The following is a 19,043-nucleotide window of genomic DNA, read 5'->3' on the forward strand; positions in this document are numbered from 1 at the left end:
GACACGGAATAAGTATTGAACACATGAAGAGAACAAGGTGCAAAATGGCATAGAAAGCCAGGAATTCAATATTTGGCTTGATGGCTACATCTGGTGGAATGTTTGTGTCAATAGCCCACTTCGAAATCCCCTTACTGATAAAAATGCTGATACTGTAAATACTGTATTACCACTCCATTTGTGCTTTTTTGGAATTGAGCTCTCACCCTATTTTGCCCGGTTTAGTAAATCTGGCCCTAAATCTTACTTTACTGTCATTATTTTCTCACTTTTTTCCAAACCTGACTTTTCTTTCATCCATTGGGGCAGAATCTTTCGCATGTTCATTGTACGTTAAAAATTATACCATAAAAATGAGTAGTGCCTAAGGTCGTCAGTCCTTAAAACAAATCCTTTTCTGTTCCATATAAGTTATTAGTTTGGAACAACATGAGGTTAACTAAATAATGGAAAAATGTTCACTTTTGTATGAACTGCACCTTACACCTAAAGGTCGATTTGCTCAAATAATTGGCAACATGTATCTTCTGTATAACTGTCCTCCATGATCGTCTAATTCCACTGATCTACACAGCCTAAAGTGGAATAGGATGGCTTCTTATGAAAGGACATGCCAATTATACCAGCACGGGACACAGATTATCTGTAATGGTTCTTAGGGATGTGAATAGGGAGTCATGGAAATGGGCACTGACGGCTATTGTTCCAGCTGAAAGGCCCGGGCTGCCTTTTCAGCTCCTGAAACCATGTAAACCTTCACGGTGCTCGCTTTCTATAATGATTTCGTCCTTTGAACATCCCTAAGAAATTCCAAATAATGGAGATATCAGTTAGGGATTTAAAAGCAATCATCTCTAGCTTAAGATAATTTCAATTTGAAACCTGGTCTCGTTCAGATCTGGTTTTGAAAAAAGGAAGGAATTCAGTGATGAATGCATAAGTGAGGCTTTTATGTGAAGGTCTGATCGGTGTGGTGACACCTGCGAAAGGGTCTTCGGCAAATTTAATGCATGAAAAACCTTGTGTCTGTGATTACTTTGATGTCTTCATTTAAATAAGCCCTTGACCCAGTACGAAATGGCCTCATTTTACATCTCATAAACTACACTCATTTGCCTAATAAAGAAGCACGGTCTCTGAGCGTTTGTCGTACGGTTTGTGCATCGGCAATCAGCGGGATTGACATTTTTATACTCTACAGGTAACCCTCGCTTACACCTACTATCAAAGACAACGATTTACTCCTGAAACCATCATTTTATCTTTATCTGTCACTCTTCCCTACAGTGCTCCTTCTCCACCTTAGACCCGTCACCCCACAGCCCACTCCAAAGAGGTGTGACTGTCCATGGGGGCGGATCTCTCAATTCATTCCCTTCCAGTTTTCATTGATCTGCACGGCAAATGTTAGGCATCAGCTGTGAGAGGCAGATAAAAGAGTTTCCTCCGTGTCACCCCTGCCTTTATCGGTCATCGCCACGGTAGCACCGGATGCTCACTGCAGATAAGATAAAAACCTGACTGTCCAGAATGAAGCCCTGAATACCACTGACCCCCAATATTCCAGCTAAAATGCCCTCCCATTTGAAGATGCTGTGTTTAGAAAGTTCATCTGATAATAAAACTCATTTAATCTTTATGTTGATTGTTGCTATTTAGTATTGAGTAGCATGGGCTTCTTTCAGAACACCTGCTGGTAAACATTCACCCCATCAAACATTAAAATACAGTATTAAATGACCTCTGTTTCATCATTCAGTTATTGGGTCACACCTGTGCCTGTGTTCCATATAGGAGGAGCTCCTTATAGTTTTCCGGTGTCGATGTTTGCGGTGAGGGTGACTCCTTGACCTGGAAGGTAACCAGTAGAGAAAAACATCAAAGAAAAGTATAGTGCATCTTATAATGGCATTGACAAAAAAAAGAGAGCAAGGGGGAGAAAGAGTACAGTAATTATGATGCCATAGGACAATAAAAAACATGACATAACACCCCGGCTAGACTCTGAGAATTTTCTGTGAGAGTCTCTGAAGTGTTATAATTTAATGTGGCACATGTAAAACTGTGTTAATTGAGTCTGAAATGGAGATAGTTAAGTTGCGCGTTCAGCAGCTGAGTGCAGATTCGCATGAGATCAGATTGCTGTATTATTTCAATTAAAGTTCAAAACTAGATTAAACCTCCCAAAAACCTTTACATTACAATGAGCAGATGATGTTTAATGGCCTGTGAGTAATTCAAGCTTTCAACAGCACTTCAACTTTTATAGCTAGACTATGTTGTATTAACTCATTGTCAGTCAATACAATCAGTACTGTAATAATAATATTGGACCACAAAACCAGTCATAGGGGTCAATTTATTTTTTTAGATCCTCTGAATAAATAAGCTTTTCATTAATGTATGGTTTGGGATAGGACAATATTTGAATATTTAAATCTGAGGGTGGCACACATTCTAAATATTGAGAAAATCACTTTTAAAGTTGTCCAAATAAAGTCCTCAGCAATAAATATTACTAATGCTAAATAAATATTTGATACATTTACCGTAGAAAATTTACAAAATATCTTCATGGAACATGATCTTTACTTAAAGGATTAGTCCATTTTCTTAAAACAAAAATCCAGATAATTTACTCACCACCATGTCATCCAAAATGTTGATGTCTTTCTTTGTTCAGTCGAGAAGAAATTATGTTTTTTGAGGAAAACATTGCAGGATTTTTTAAATTTTAATGGACTTTAATAGAGCCCAACATTTAATACTTAACTCAACACTTAACAGTTTTTTTCAACGGAGCTTCAAAAGACTACAAACAATCCCAAACGAGGCACAAGGGTCCCATCCAGCAAAACGACTGTCATTTTTGACAATAAAAATAACAAATATACACTTTTAAACCACAACGTCTTGTCATGTAGATCCGGTCGTGATGCGCCAGCTGACCCCACGCAATACGTCATGACGTCAAGAGGTCACAGAGGACGAACGCGAAACTCCGCCCCAGTGTTTACAAGTGTCTTGAACGAGGACCGTTCCGACGTTGTTGTATGTCAACTGATACTAATTAATGTCTTTGTGGCAGTTTATTGTTTAAAATGGTCCGCAAATGTGCGTTTTATATATGTAACACGTGACCTCCCTCTGTCACTACGCATTTACGTTAGGTCGCGCTGGACCGGACCTTGATGAAAAGTTGTGGTTTAAAAGTACATATTTTTTATTTTTCTTGTCAAAAATGACAATCGTTTCGCTAGATAAGACCCTTATGCCTCGTTTGGGATTGTTTATAGTCCTTTCAAACTCCGTTGAAAAAAACTGTTAAGTGTTGAGTTAAGTATTAATTGTTGGTGTCTATTAAAGTCCATTAAAATGAGAAAAATCCTGCAATGTTTTCCTCAAAAAACATAATTTCTTCTGGACTGAACAAAGAAAGACATCAACATTTTGGATGACATGGTGGTGAGTAAATTATCTGGATTTTTCTTTTAAGAAAATTGAATATTCCTTTAATATCCTAATGATTTTTGGCATGAATGTTTTTATAATTTTACCCCATACAATGTATTTTTGGCTCTTGCTACAAATATACCCGCGCGACCCATTTTTCAAACTTTAGTTGGTGCGTAATGTTGCTGTTAGAGCATAATGCTTGCAAAATTATAAAGCTCAAAGTTCAATGCCAAGTGATATATTTTCTATAACAGAATTCAAGTACTACAGAGAACAGTCGATTGGACTATAACCCTCTACTAAAGGTCCCTCTACTTACAGTACAGCACCGTATACACAACCAAAGCTTGGAAAACGCAGGAAAAACAGGACCTTTAAGATATTGACCGAATTTTTGAGCCTTTTACCTTTATATAGGGTTTTGCATCTGAACTTATCAATTGTTACAGCTGTTTGCACACATGCATTTTTGTAGTCTTCACTCTTAGAACGAATGTGTTAAAAACAACACATTAGTGTTGATTGTGGGACGACACACTAAGGGCCCTATTTTAACGATCTAACCGCATTGTCTAAAGCGCACATCGCAACGTCTAAATGGGCGTGTCAGAATCCACATTTGCTAATTTAATGACGGGAAAAATGGTTTGTGCGCCGAGCGCATGGTTGGAAAGGGTTGGTACAATTTTTTAATGAGAAATGGGAGTATAACGTGCAATAAACCAATGAGAGCCTCAGCTCTCATCTCCTTTAAAAGCCTGTTGCGCTGGCACTATGTCTAATCCCTATTTAGATGACAGACTTTGTAAGCTGAAAAACTAAGCGGAGGAAGAAGATCCCCAGTTTAAGATTAATGTTAAATAATTGTGTTGTTTTCACTTGTATTGAAATTGTTATTTTTGGGATTAAAACCTTTAAAACCCGTTTTCTTTTAGTCATGGAAGTAAAAAAGCACGCTTATAGTTGCTTTAAATGTATGGCTATCCAATATCATCAAAAAATAATTTACAAGTATGTAAGAAAAGGTTTGCACTCTAAAAATACTTTATTTGTAACAAACAGGAGATAAAGAAATTACAAACGGCTCTCCTTTCAGCACTTGGACAGCGTCACGAGATTTTTTAAGCATTACTTAAAAATGTTTCTCATCTCACCATATCCACAGGTACAGAGTCATCATATAAAATAAAAAATAGCGATTAAAAAAACATCTAAAAATAGATGCATTTGTTTAAAGCAAAGAATTTATTTACTTACCAGGCTACAGGTGAAGCAGCTCTTCTAACGTCTCATAATTTGTCCTCATTTATGTCCAAGAGACTCAATAATAATCTTTTACATTCAATCCTTTAATCTTTCATATTTAAAAGCGTTTTTGTGCTGCTGCGCATTCATGTATGTGTTAAGCAAACCCGCGTTGTCGTCCCATTTAGGCGCATATTAATGCGCTCTCTTTAAATAACAAAAAAATATATTGTGCCATTGACTTTAGACTTTAGACCAGGTTTTTGTTGGTCAGTGGCGTAGTCTATTTTAGTTGCCTCAAAATAGCAACGCGCCAACAATGCGCCTGAACACACCTCGTTTTCAGACCGAAACGCCCATGGGCGCAAAAGGGGGCGCAAATGCATTTGCTATTTAAACAATGCGGCGCTAAACGTGAAAATTATAATTGCGCAGGGTGGAAAATAGCAAATGACACTTGCGTTGCGCATTGCGCTGCATTGCGCCGGGTGTAAGTTAGAGCCCTAAATGTGTTGTCCCAGAATTCACTCATCACTGTGCTATTATTGAAACTACACATTTTGTGTTACTTTTAATACAACTTGTGTTATATTTTAACACAAAATCAACACAAAATGACACATAATGTGTTAAAATTACACATAATGGATTAAAAGTTTAACGCACAAAGATGTGTAAAAAATTAACACATCCTTTCTAAGAGTGTAGTCTTTGTATAAAGTTCAGTTTTTTCATACGGTTGTCCTAGAAATTGCTTAAAATTCCATGTAATACTTACAAAAATGGATGCAAAAACGATGCACTATATTTTAAGTTAATCCAGCATTTTTTTAGTGTATGTGGCAGCACCATGTTCCTAGAGGAACTTTCGTATGACTGTGTACAAGCTGTATGTGGCTAAAACGTCCATAAAGCTACTCTGACTAATTTTATCAGGTTAATTCATTTTAAAACATATACAGACGTATATAAACCACAACCAATTATTTTTTTTATTTTTTTTTGTGAGATCTTACCGAACATTTCCAGTTCATGTAAATGTTTTGAAATGGCAATAAAGAATCCTAATCCTAATCCTAATCCTAATCCTAAAACTTTCATTTAAATTCACAATTAGTGATATCATCTACGTAATTCACTGTTCTTTATCAGAAGTTGCAGTAAATACCTCAGTATATACATCATGTAAAGCCAAAACTGAATGAAAGTTTGTGTAAACATAATACATTCAAGCACAGTTTAGTTACAATGGGAATTCAAAGCAGCTAAGAGTGAAAACATCCACATGCACAAAACTTGATCATTTTGAGGATCAAAAGCCCAGCAAGACTTTTCTTCTCTGACTGTGTGTAGCAGGCTGGTGCAGAAAACATGTTTAATGTTTCTTTGTTCTGGTAACTTATTTGCCTTTTTAGTGAGGAGCTGCTTTCAGATAATACAGAGCCATGCTGTGTTCATCCTTTAGTCTGAAAAAGTGTACAGCACAAGCAGCCAATAACAGTGCTCTGTGAGCGAAGCTGTGCAACAGTGTGACTGTCAAAAAAAAAACGTAATCTTATCTAGAAAATGTGCATGAGGGGTCAGAGCAGGTGTTTGAGTTTTTGACACTAAATGACAAGCCACAGAGGGACTTGAATATAACTAAATAAACTGTCAGTGCTTGACATTGTTGGGAGAGAATCTGGTCTTATTTAAGTTTATTTTTTCTATAGGAAGCAAATCATTTTTTGTTAACATTTAAACTGCACTACAATATTCCCAGAATCTGTGTGAAATTAAGTACTGAATCTACAGCATCAAGAAATACAACTGAAAATTAAGGCCATTAGGCCAAGTTTTCTTATTTTATTATAGCAAATTTTTCTCTCCTTTATTTATATTTTATTCATGTAATATTGCACATTATGCGTGGTAGTTGGTACCCTGATGCTGTCAGATAAAGATCACAGAAACTGTCTTCTTGCACTTGGACATTGACACCAGAAAAATAGCATTGACTTTTTATATGTAAATGATATGTAAATCCCCAACCAAATGACCAACCTCTTTTTATGTTTTTTGTCCTCCTTCCTTTTACGTCTAGGACTCGAACCACTGTGGATAAAAGGCAGAAAATTTAAGCATACTTCTGAAACTTACTATTAAATCTTTAGCAATTATCAGCAGATATCATCTATACTAAGTGAAAAGGAGTCCACCACAATAACAATAATAATAATAATATTAATTAATACATTTGGTTATTATTATTATTATTATTATTATTATTATTATTATACTGTACATCTATATCACTTCCTTAACATCAGCCTGTTGCAAGTCAACCTTTCTTGTTAGTTCATATTGGACTTTACTCCTGCTATTTACATAGTTGGGTGATTCTCACGAAATTAGACTCATGAGGTGTCATGAAAAATTTTGATAAAAACGTAAATGCATTAAATGCACTTCATGAACTATTTTGCACGATTTCAAATGATATCATACAAACCAATTTTTTTTCACATTTAAGGGGGAATTTTTTATTACTGCAACGTGTCCATGTCTGGATTTGGGTTCTTTGACATGGAAATATTTATTATTAAAAAATCTAGAAAATAAAAAGCTTCAGTCCATGTTATACTATAAAGATTTACAGTAAATAAACATGTGGTATTTGGTGATCGTTGGTAAATGTAGAGACAATAATAAGGAATATAAATGTGTCCAAGAAAAATTTTCTCATCCTCCGCAACAATTTTCAATCATTGTTTAAGCCCTCAAGGAACTAACATTTAAAAAAAATAGTTGGAAGGGACATAATTGACTGTGACACTTAAGATGTCTACCAGGTAAGCAGTTCTTATTTTTCTCTCCAGATAAAAGTTAAAATTTTGTTTGTCATAGTACCTAGACAACTTTTTAGTTCTCATTACCGAAACATAAGTTTGTAAAAGCATATATTTAATGTAATGTCATGTTGCAGTAATGATAATTCTTGATAATGATAATCTAAAAAATGTAAATAATTCTATAATAAATATTTTTAAATCCTCTAAAAATAATGGTTATAGTAAGTTCAGACCTTAATCTTATATGTGCAAAAAAAGTTGGCTTCAAGGCCTTTTTAAAACAATCTGATGCTGGACACCTTCTAAGTCTGGATTTTGTAAAAATCACCCAGTTGTGACCCTGGACCACAAAACCAGTCATAAGTAGCATGGATATATTTGTAGCAATAGCCAACAATACATTGTATGGGTCAAAATTGTTAAAAAATTCTTAGAATATTAAGTAATACACTGTAAAACCTAAAAGTTAACTCAACTCAAACCATTTAAGTAAACCAGTTGCATTAGTTATAAAACACATACATTTAAGTACTGTAAACAAATTGAGTCATATGCAGTTATGCACTTATGTTTAAGTTCACATTACTTAAATATAAGTGCATAATTGCACATGACTCAAGTTCGCACTACTTACATTTTTTGTGTTTTAAAACTTAAATGGTCTAATGCAACCGGTTTACTTAACTGGTTTGAGTTAAGTTAACTGTTAGGTTTTACAGTGTAGTCAATATTTAGATTTTTTGGCACCCTCAGATTCCAGATCTGTTTCTCTGCCAAATATTGTCCTATCCTAACAAACCATACATCAATTCAAAAAACGTATTTATTTAGCTTTCAGTTGATGTATAAATCTCTATTTTTTTAATTACCCTTATGACTGGTTTTGTGGTCCAGGGTCACATTTACCGTTGCTCTTATCACTCCAGTTATGCACATTTGCACATCTGTCACTATGCATATCTTCTATTTGCAACAGTTAATACTGCTGTTTGCACTATTTCATATTTAAATGTATACGCATGCTTTGTGCACATATTCTACCGTATATATATATATATTACAGATTAAAAAACAAGTAGAGTATATATATATATATATATATATATATATATATATATATATATATATATATATATATATATATATATATATATATATATATATATATATATATATATATATATATATATATATATATATACTCTACTTTTTTTTAATCTGTAAAATTGCTTTGTAGATTGTGAAGAAAATTCACATAAAACATGGCACTGCATGCTGTACTGTGTATGGCTTTGTATGTGACCGGTAAAACATTAGAAAGCCTCTATTCAAGACAAGGAAAGTATTAAATGAAAATAACATTCACCTGTGTCTCCCTTTCCTTGAAGCAGACCTAGAGCAAAGAAAGAGTGACTTTAGAGACAGCGGTGAAAAAACAAACACACCAGCAGCAAAGTGTTTCCGAAATAAACCTCTAAACATGACCTGAAGTGAAAATCAATCACTACCTGTGTCGCTTCCTTTTCTTTGAGCTCTTCTTCTTCTTTTTCTTCCTCACAGGCGACGGACTGCAGGAGGGAGACCTGTGCGATCGAAAAAAGCCATGTGTGGTTAAAACACGTGCAGCTTTTTGCTTGGATATTAAAGCTCAAGTATACGTGTTGTAAAATCTTTCAAAGAACACGATTGAGTGAACTTTGTCCATGGCAAATGCACCTAACTTTGTATGGTTTACTTAATAATAATAATAATAATAATAATAATAAAAACTTTCAAATGTTACTTTTTTGTTTATTAAATCAGGCAATTACTTAACAGTAACAGTAAAAATAATGCATTATAATGAGCTATAGACTGCTGTGAATAGTACTTAGGAGGCTTCAAAAAACTGCATCTCCTAGAATCCATAGCTATGGGAAACCCAGATGCCAGCAAAAAAACGGAATCTCGAAAATTACAGAAATGCAAATGCGTTTCCCTTTAAGCGTAACAAGAGCTGAGGACAGTGCTTCTGTTCAATGGCTCTTGTCATTACATTCATCATGTACTTGGATTGTTCACTAATGTGAAAGTTAAAAGCTATTTCTGGATATACATTGTAGACACACTATTTAAAACCGCAAGAATGTACAGCTTTAATAAAATGCATCGGGGACTATCGATCAAAAATGCACTTACAATGCAGAATTGGGTGCTTGTGTGTGAAATTTGTCTTTTTTTAGTTTTGACCTTGCATAGTCATCACATGGAGATCATTTGTTTTCTGGACTGACCTGTGTCTTCTCCTCTTCCTCTCAGACTTCTTTTTCTTTTTCTTCGCTTTAGGCATCGGCCGAGGGGAAAGATCAGCATCAAATGAAACGCTAAAAAAGACAAAAGAGAAAGAGAACAAATTTTTCAAAATCTCTTCCTGTTATTCTCACTGCATAGGTCATACGGTGACAATTATTCAATATTAGAAGTTTGATGAACGAGTAGTTTGTAAAGGATTCGTTCGTTGTGCGTAAAGGTCAAGTTTGAGACGGACAAACGTGGCATGATGTTTGACAGCAGAAACTGACAGAATATACATTTTTCTTTAGAAAGGGATGTGAAAAAGATTGATAGCTGTCTGAGCATCGACTTAAGGCTTAACTCAAAGTTCCCCTGGTAGATATGTGTAAAGAAAGAGGGAAATAATAGACATGTAATGGAGGACAGATGATGGAACATTTATCGCAGGTCAAAGTAAAAACATCTGAATGAGAATACATTTTAATGGCAATTAAAGATTGCTCTTTTTGGAATAAGAATATAAATGTCAGTTTGGTGAGAAAGACTTGTTCAATCCAGAGTCATTCTACTCTCAGAAATCCAAATAAAACCTGATCTGTGCAGAATACTTAAAAGAAAACTCTGCCTTTTTTGAAAATATGCTCATTTTCCAGCCCCCTAGAGTTAATCATTTGATTTTTACCGTTTTGGAATCCATTCAACTGATCTCCGGGTCTGGCACTAGAACTTTTAACATAGCTTAGCATAAACCATTGAATCTGATTAGTCCATTAGCATTGCGCCAAAAAAATAAAATAATAACCAAAGAGTTTCGATATTTTTCCTATTTAAAACTTCACTCTTCGGTAGTTACATCATGTACTAAGACCGACAGAAAATTAAAAGTTGCAATTTTCTAGGCAGATATGGCTAGGAACTATACTCTTATTCTGGCATAATTTACAAGAACTTTGCTGCTGTATGGCTGCAGGAGGCGCATGATATTATGCAGCAGCCGAAAATAGTCCCCTTAGTAACTTTTAATGGCAGGGGACTATTTTCGGGCAGTGCGTAATATCATTACGCCTCCTGCAGCCATGTAATGGCAGCAAAGTCCTTGATTATTACGCCAGAATGAGTTTATAGTTCCTAGCCATATCTGCCTAGAAAATCTTTAAAAACTTTACATTTTCCGTCATAATCTGGTATACCATACACTGGGGATTTACCTTTAACATGCTAATCCTTTGGATACTGATACTGTTAAAAAATTAAACAGATTCTGAAAAATCTGATTTAATCAAATTACAACAACATTAAAAATACAGCTTTATGACCTACTAGGAAAGTCAAATAATGCAATAACAAAAAAATCTATACTTTTTGGCCCAAAAAAAGTACACCTTGGCAGGCTATAATATCTGTACACAAATTGCCTTGATTAGGTACAGTGTGAAGGACACATTTAGAGGACACAGTCCTACTATACAAAGATGCAGTGGAGGACTGTCAGGGCTTGCAAAGCCTTCTCTTATTCTCTTCTCTGCCTATCTCACAAGGTAGTGTCCACTCCATAATCACAATAAAATTGAGACAGAGCTGCCCTGTTTTTTTAATAGTATGCACAAACTAAACACATTTTTAAAAGCCTTCATTTAACCCTGCCTGTCACAACCTTGTCATTCCTTGATAAAATCCTTTTTATCTTTAATTGCCAATTGAATAAAAAAATTGCTTTATATGCATATTTGTATGTAAATGCAAAACAAATGCATGCCAAAAAGCAGATTTAAACTTAATTGAAATTTAAATCAAAAAAGTTTTTATTGAATGCTCAAAAGCATTAACTTTACTGCGTAAATTGTTTAAAAGGAATCAGCGTGAATGCATCAAGCAATAGTCATCATTCTATCAGCAATCCTTCAGCCCAATACATCTAAATTCATGAAGTCAAGAACAGAAAAATAAGGGTTTAAGAGGAAAGAGAGCGAAAAAGAGAGAGAGGGAGAGAGATAGAGAGAGAGCAAGAGAGAGAGAGAGAGAGAGAGAGAATAACAGAGATAAATGACAGGTAGGTTTTTTTAATCAATTTACTGTTAGTAACATCAGTAAAATGGACATCCGTGTGCCGTTTTAAATGCACCGATGTGTCAACTCAAAGGCGTCTTTTTTAAGCAATGCCATTGAAGGAAGTACAACTATAGGATTTGAGGCTTAACAGAGTGATGCCAAACTGCATCTACAACTGAGAGTCTCAAGTGTGAATCTTTAAAATGGCATTTTTATCCATATAAAAATGCACACAGTCTGTTTTTATAAAAAACATAAACTACACTTTCAACAACACTCACATCTGAAACCGTCAACAACGCTACATACAGAAGCACAGAATTCAAAGTTATACAGTATTAACTGACAATATATATTTTTATTATATATTATTCAATATTAATACTGAAGAATATACACTCACCTAAAGGATTATTAGGAACACCTGTTCAATTTCTCATTAATGCAATGGTTTAATGGTGTGGGGGATGTTTTATTGTCACACTTTAGGCCCCTTAGTGCCAATTGGGCATCCCTTAAATGCCACAGCCTACCTGAGCATTGTTTCTGACCATGTCCAGCAAGATAATGCACCATGTCACAAAGCTTGAATCATTTCAGATTGGTTTCTTGAACATGACAATGAGTTCACTGAACTAAAATGGCCCCCACAGTCACCAGATCTCAACCCAATAGAGCATCTTTGGGATGTGGTGGAACAGGAGCTTCATGACCTGGATGTGCATCCCACAAATCTCCATCAACTGCAAGATGCTATCCTATCAATATGGGCCAACATTTCTAAAGAATGCTTTCAGAACCTTGTTGAATCAATGCCACATAGAATTAAGGCTGTTCTGAAGGCGAAAGAGGGTCAAACGCAGTATTAGTATGGTGTCCCTAATAATCCTTTAGGTGAGTACTACAGGGGCATTTTTGCCCCATCATTTAAAATATGCAGCGCACTTTGTAACTTTGCATATTATGTTTGCCTTCGGTTAGAGAGAAAATTGTACATAAAACTGCAATCATCAATAGGGAATTAGATATAACAGACACAGACAACACATATATCACATTTATCATCACCGTTAATTACAGCACAGAGTGCAATGTTTGTAATTTTGATTGCATCACTGACTCACCACTTATTTCATCGGGAGTGATTCATAGTCATCAAAATGATCTAATCAAAAGAGGGAGTGAAACATTACACCCAAACAACTAATATTCTTGATTCAAACAGAAGAGACGAGGCACGCCGAACAAGTCATTTTTTGAACTAATTTTTAAAGGTTAAATCTCCTGCCCCCTGAACGAAAAGGATTTATCACGAAGACCAAAAAACGGCAATGAGAAAAAATTATTCCCTCTATCCCTATCTTATTTAGCCACATCAAGTAATGTCTTTCCATCACTTTTAATCCTTTGAACCCATAAAAATCCATTAGATGATTTAAAATCCCCCAATCTGTACCATTCAAACACAGATAAGACCCATGGAATTGAAGAACTGACCTCTATGATATTTTCAAAGGCAGATTTTCTGATACTGACCGTATTCCTATCAAAGAGACTCATTTTAGCAGCTATATTAAGCTTAAAGTGCTCTGTGACCGTAAGAGCTTGTCTCATAGGAACAGGCACAATGGAGGCAGGAGAAATAAAGTACTAATAATGAAGCACGAATGGACTTTTCTCTCAAAAGTGCATCTGTCTGTAAATATCACTTTACACCATATAGCCAGCATATCGAGGCATCACAGCCTGTCAAATCACCTAGACAGTCCCCAAAACACAATTTTGAGACAATGATGATTTAAAACGTGAAGTAAGCCACATAAAATAGTAAGTAAACGCCACTGCATCAAGTGACATCCACCTGGCAGCAAGTAATAAAATATAAAAAGCAAAAAAGGTATGCGGGAGAAACATGACAAATACACATGACTGACGCAGGTCAAAGTCACGGTGGCAGCAGCAATGAGATTTCCTTCTTGTGGTATAACGCTACGGCAGGATAATAATATTTCATAGACACAGGGGAGTGCTGTCCGTGACAGTCGACGAATTACAGAGTGTCGTCTCTTTGGCTTTGCCCAGACAGTCATTGATTCAGTAGGAACACTGAGAGGAGACCATTTAGGTGGATCAAAACACAGACGTTGCGCCAGGCAGGCTGCACGGATGCGCTTAAAGGGAGACGGAGGACTCCGAGGGTGACAAAGGCGGTTTGATTTGATATAGGAAGGCAGATTATCCAGCCCTCTCTGCATTAGCAAGTCTAAAAAACATTAAAAGCTGATTAGAAGCAAAGTAAGAGCAATTTGTGCTTAATTGTCTCACATTACATTCTCAGAGCAAAGTCACGCACACACATTGCCATTACAAAAGTCGAAGATTGTTCTGTAATTAATCTTGGTCTTACTGAAAGGCCCTTTATTATCAGAGCAGACAAAATTTGCTTAGTGCCATTTTAAACCAAATACAGAGAGATGTTCATCCTGACAAGTGATCATAAACTGTTTGACAATGTACCACATGGATGGGTGAATCTAAAAAACATGTCATATTACATCCCAAAGTCAAAAGAGAGACAACATATTGTGTTTGTGTAGAAAGAAAATGCTTACAATGAAAAGGAAGCCCTAGATTTGTTGCATTGTGACATTATTTTCAAAGCAACTAAGAATATATATATATATATATATATATATATATATATATATATATATATATATATATATATATATATATATATATATATATATATATAAGGAGCTCAGATGCAAAAGCCGCTTAACGCCACCTCAAAAATGAGATAATAGCCTCTGTCACACAGTAATTTCGGTAAATTATCATGAATTTACCAGAATTAATTTACCAATAAATACAAAAATGTCCTGTTTACACACAGAGACGTTCCGTCTTTTTACTTTTGTTTTTACCATTAGATATCATTCAAACATCAGTATTAAAATACCGGTAAACACTGTGCGAGAGCTGAAGCTTTGCACATTAGGCTTACAGAGGGTGTGGTAATGCTGCGTTTACACCAGCCAGGGTAGAGGCGTCAAGCGCGATTGATTTCAATGTTAAGTCAATGTGAAGACACGTTGACTCACGTCTTTAGCGCGGTGCGGTAGACGCGATTCTGCCTTATTCGCGCGTCTAGTTCACGCGAATGGCGCGAATTGAGCGAATGGTGTTTTTTGTGCATTATGCATTTGATGCAAATTTGTGGCTGACGCCCGAGTAGAAAAATGTGAACTTTGGCAGATTTTCGTGCCGTGTTAACCAATCAGGAGCCTGCTTGCTGCTGTGGCGGCAGCCCCGCCCGGAGTCACTCATTCAACATTAAGGAACGCTTGATATTGTCCGTGAGCAGTCACCCGGAGCTACGACACAAGTTCCTATTTCTATAAAGACAGGAATAAAAAGGCACAGGCTTGGAAGAGTGTCAGTGAGGACATTGGGCAACCTGGTAAGTTATAAATACACATTTCACTTTTGAGTCATGTGACGTTTATCGACCTGCGGCATTCCCGACGTTTTTTAAACTTTTTTCCCCCTATACTAAGGTGACAGAATACAAACCGGTAACTCTCTCGATAAATGCACAATCAACATCAGCCATCTTGCAAACAGACAACAGCATAGCACTTGCCCCTCCCACAAGAAGCGGATTTCGCCTCTGAGGCGCGTCAAATGCTTGCAAATGCTTGCTCTAGACGCGTAAATGCATTCAAACTGTTCAAGCGGCAAACTAGGCAATTTTGACGCCTCAAACGCGGCTGGTGTAAACGCATTAGGACGTTGGCAATTCTGCAAATAGATGGTAAGCTATTTAAACAACTTTAGTGAAGAAATGTGCTCGACTTTTAAGAAGCGTGTGTGGAAACGTCCGTTAACAGTGCAGGAATAAACGTGTCATCTGTATCAAAACATTATGATTGGCCAGAAGCTGTCAGCACGGTCTGACGTTTTCCGTTCTAAATGCTGGTAATCTTTATTTTCCGTTCACACACAGCACTTACCGATAAAAAAATGGTAATTTGCAAAAATACAGAAATATAGGTTTGTTGGCAGAATTTGTTAAAACTGATAAAAAGTTAATTTACAAGAAGCCACACTTAGAGGGTTTTGCATCTTGAGCTCTTCATAGTACTTTAAATATTGCTTTAAATTCTTAGTAGCTGAGCTTCCATCCAAACGTGAAGCGAATATTTTAAAAAGTCGCAAAAACCGGAAAACAAACAAATGCGAATTGGGTGCGTTTCCATCAAGTTGTCAGAGCCAATGACGGTGGTATTGGTGACCAACAGTAAACAAAACTAGGCATGCTTGGAAAATGGAGACAGGACTGCATGTTTTCACGATAGGGCAAGTTATTAAAGGTCCCGTTTTTCCTAATCCCATTTTTCAAACTTTAGTTGGTGTGTAAGGGTGCTGTTAGATCATAAATAATATCTATAAAATGATAAAGCTCAAAGTTCACTGCCAGGCGATATATTTTCTTTAACAGAGTTCCCCTTTCAAAGCCTACAGCGAAATTTGCCGTTGCCATCACTTGTTTCTTATGCAATATTTCAAAATGCGCATAAAATCATGGTGATGGAAACATGGCTACTAAATATTAAAAATTCTTAGTTAGGAATATTTCACCCCAAAATTATCATTATTAACTAACTTTAAGTTGTTCCAAACTTGTATAAATGCCTTTATTCTGCTAAAAACAAATCAAAATATTTTGAAGAATGAATGTAACAAAACAGATCTGGGGCACCATTGACTTCCGTATTAAGAAAATAATTATATGATTGAAGTCAGTGGTGCCCCAGGTCTGTTTGACAATAACTTAAGGGTAAGTAAATAATAACAGAATGTTTATTTTGGGCCATTTTTCAAGTGACTGGATGGTGGGAAATGCTGTGAAATCTTTAAGGATTTATCTAAGCTCATGTGTTAACTACACCAAGGTAATAGGGATGTAACGGTATTATACATTTCGTGGTATTGCGGTATGAGATTTTCCCGGTACCGCCGTGGTCACATGATTCGGTAAACGTTAGGTCTTCCGGGAAACACGTGTATTTTTTTTCAGCCAAGTGGAGGAACGCGGGAAAACTAGGTCAATTGAGGGAGTGACTCAATTCTTAAAACCTGAGTTGTTTAAAGTTGACAAACTAAACTGAAACTTTATTTTTATTTTATAACATGGTCTAATTATTTTTGTCCTTTTTATGAAAATTGTAAACACTACACTACACTACACTACACTTTGTACATTGTAATGTTCAGTCTTGTTTAATAAACACTTATGCAATTTTTCCAAGTCTTTGTTTGTGTTTTCCTTCATGTAAATGTTTCAATAATTACCGTACCGTGGGCATCATGCCGAAATATTACCGTACCGTGAATTTTTGATACCGTTACATCCCTAGTAATTAGTATCAAAAGCTTCTGCCATTGCCATGTTACTGTAATATGCTAATAACAGGTTAAGTGGAATTGAAACTCATTCATAACTGGCATTCATAACTCACTACTATCACTAGGACGACAGTATTCTCTTCTGTTTTCTCAATCCGCAGGGCATTAAAATACACGATCACAACAACATATCCGACACCTTTCATTCACACAGCCTAATGTCGGCAATCTTATTCAGCTTGTGTTTTTCCTCAATGGCTTTTAAAGGCTTTCCATCAATTTCGGTTAACCTTGAAGGCACGCAGGTGACGAACACGCCCCTAATGGCCACCATCACTTTAGCTGTCAAAAGAACCAGCGAAATGAGGGTCGTCCTGTGAGTTAGAGCGCTGACACACTCAGGAGAATATTCAAGGATAGAGAGTTAAAAGACTGTCAAAATTGATAATGGACATCTCACTGTGAGCTTCAGCGTGGTTTACATTGGAAGCACTTCTATACTGTGCATGCCATTTCATTTTTGACTAAATGTAACATGATACTTTCCCTTAAAAAAATCTAATCAAAACACAGAAGCTTAAAAGTGTCTATACAATGTATACATTCTCGTCGCAATAGATAACATGCATTTTGAGTCCTGTGAGTAAAGATCATAAAGGGGGCTTTTGACTGAGCACTGACACACTCCAAAGGATGTTAAACTTGTTAAACTGTCATGAAACAATACTTTTAACAGAATGATTTAACAGAAGTGCCTTCCTCCTAAACAAGGAGCTCACTATTTAAGGGTGTTTTCACACCTAGTTTGTTTCAGCCCTCCAAATGCTCTCGGAGCAGTTCAGTGTGTATGTGTGAACAAACCAAGTGATCTCAGACCCCCCTAAAAGGACCCAAAAGTAAACCGAACTCAGACCACGTCCGGAGGTGGTCCGAGTACGGTTCGCTTTTGGGTTCCTTTTCTTTTTGAGATGTAAAATCAATGAGGTCCCGGTCCGCTTCGCGTGTCGTTTGGACAGTGCAACAAAATAAACTGCTGCACAGACAGCTGGGGTCTGAGTTCTTATGAAGTTGTGATGTGAACAAGAAAGGGTCTGAGATCACTTCAGTTCTGAAGAGGACCAAAAAAGGACTGGGTCCTCTTTTGAGTCCACTATATTGTGAACACCAAAAGGACTGAGGTCACATTCAGCTAGTTCCTTTTTGGTTCACTTTAAGTGTACTGGGTTTGGTTCTTTTAAAATAAACTATATGTGAAAACACTCTAAAATGTCAAGTTACTGACAGGTACCCCTAATTAAAGGAATATTCAATTTTCTTAAAAGAAAAATCCAGATAATTTACTCATCACCATGTCATCCAAAATGTTAATGTCTTTCTTTGTTCAGTCGAGAAGAAATTATGTTTTTTTGAGGAAAACATTGCAGGATTTTTCTCATTTTAATGGACTTCAAAAGAGCCCAGCATTTAATACTTAACTCAACACTTAACAATTTTTTTTCAACGGAGTTTCAAAGGACTATAAACGAAAGGACTAAATCCCAAACGAGGCATAGGGTCTTGCGAAACGATTATCATTTTTGACAAGAAATATAACAAATATACACTTTCAAAGCACAACTTCTCGTCTAGCTCGGGTCGTGATACGCCCGCGTGACCCCACGCAATACGTCACGACATCAAGAGGCCACAGAGGACGAACGCGAAACTCCGCCCCAGTGTTTACAAGTGTGTTGAAAGAGGACCGTTTCGACGTTGTTGTATGTCAACTGATACTAA

General features: G+C 36.2%; 1 protein-coding gene across 1 annotated transcript in view; it reads right to left on the reverse strand.

Moving 5' to 3' along the window:
• The window catches only part of srrm4 (serine/arginine repetitive matrix 4), a 77,592-nt gene that overhangs the window by 10,775 nt on the left and 47,774 nt on the right, over positions 1-19,043 (reverse strand). Inside the window, exons 3-7 of the mRNA XM_055198555.2 lie at positions 9,806-9,895; positions 9,041-9,115; positions 8,899-8,925; positions 6,745-6,795; positions 1,774-1,851 (exon numbers count right to left, since the gene is read on the reverse strand). Of these exons, the coding sequence (XP_055054530.2) occupies positions 1,774-1,851; positions 6,745-6,795; positions 8,899-8,925; positions 9,041-9,115; positions 9,806-9,895 (321 nt within the window). The remainder of the gene's footprint in view (positions 1-1,773; positions 1,852-6,744; positions 6,796-8,898; positions 8,926-9,040; positions 9,116-9,805; positions 9,896-19,043) is intronic.

Source organism: Misgurnus anguillicaudatus, chromosome 22 (assembly GCF_027580225.2).
Source record: "Misgurnus anguillicaudatus chromosome 22, ASM2758022v2, whole genome shotgun sequence".
In the NCBI taxonomy this organism is placed as follows: domain Eukaryota; kingdom Metazoa; phylum Chordata; class Actinopteri; order Cypriniformes; family Cobitidae; genus Misgurnus; species Misgurnus anguillicaudatus.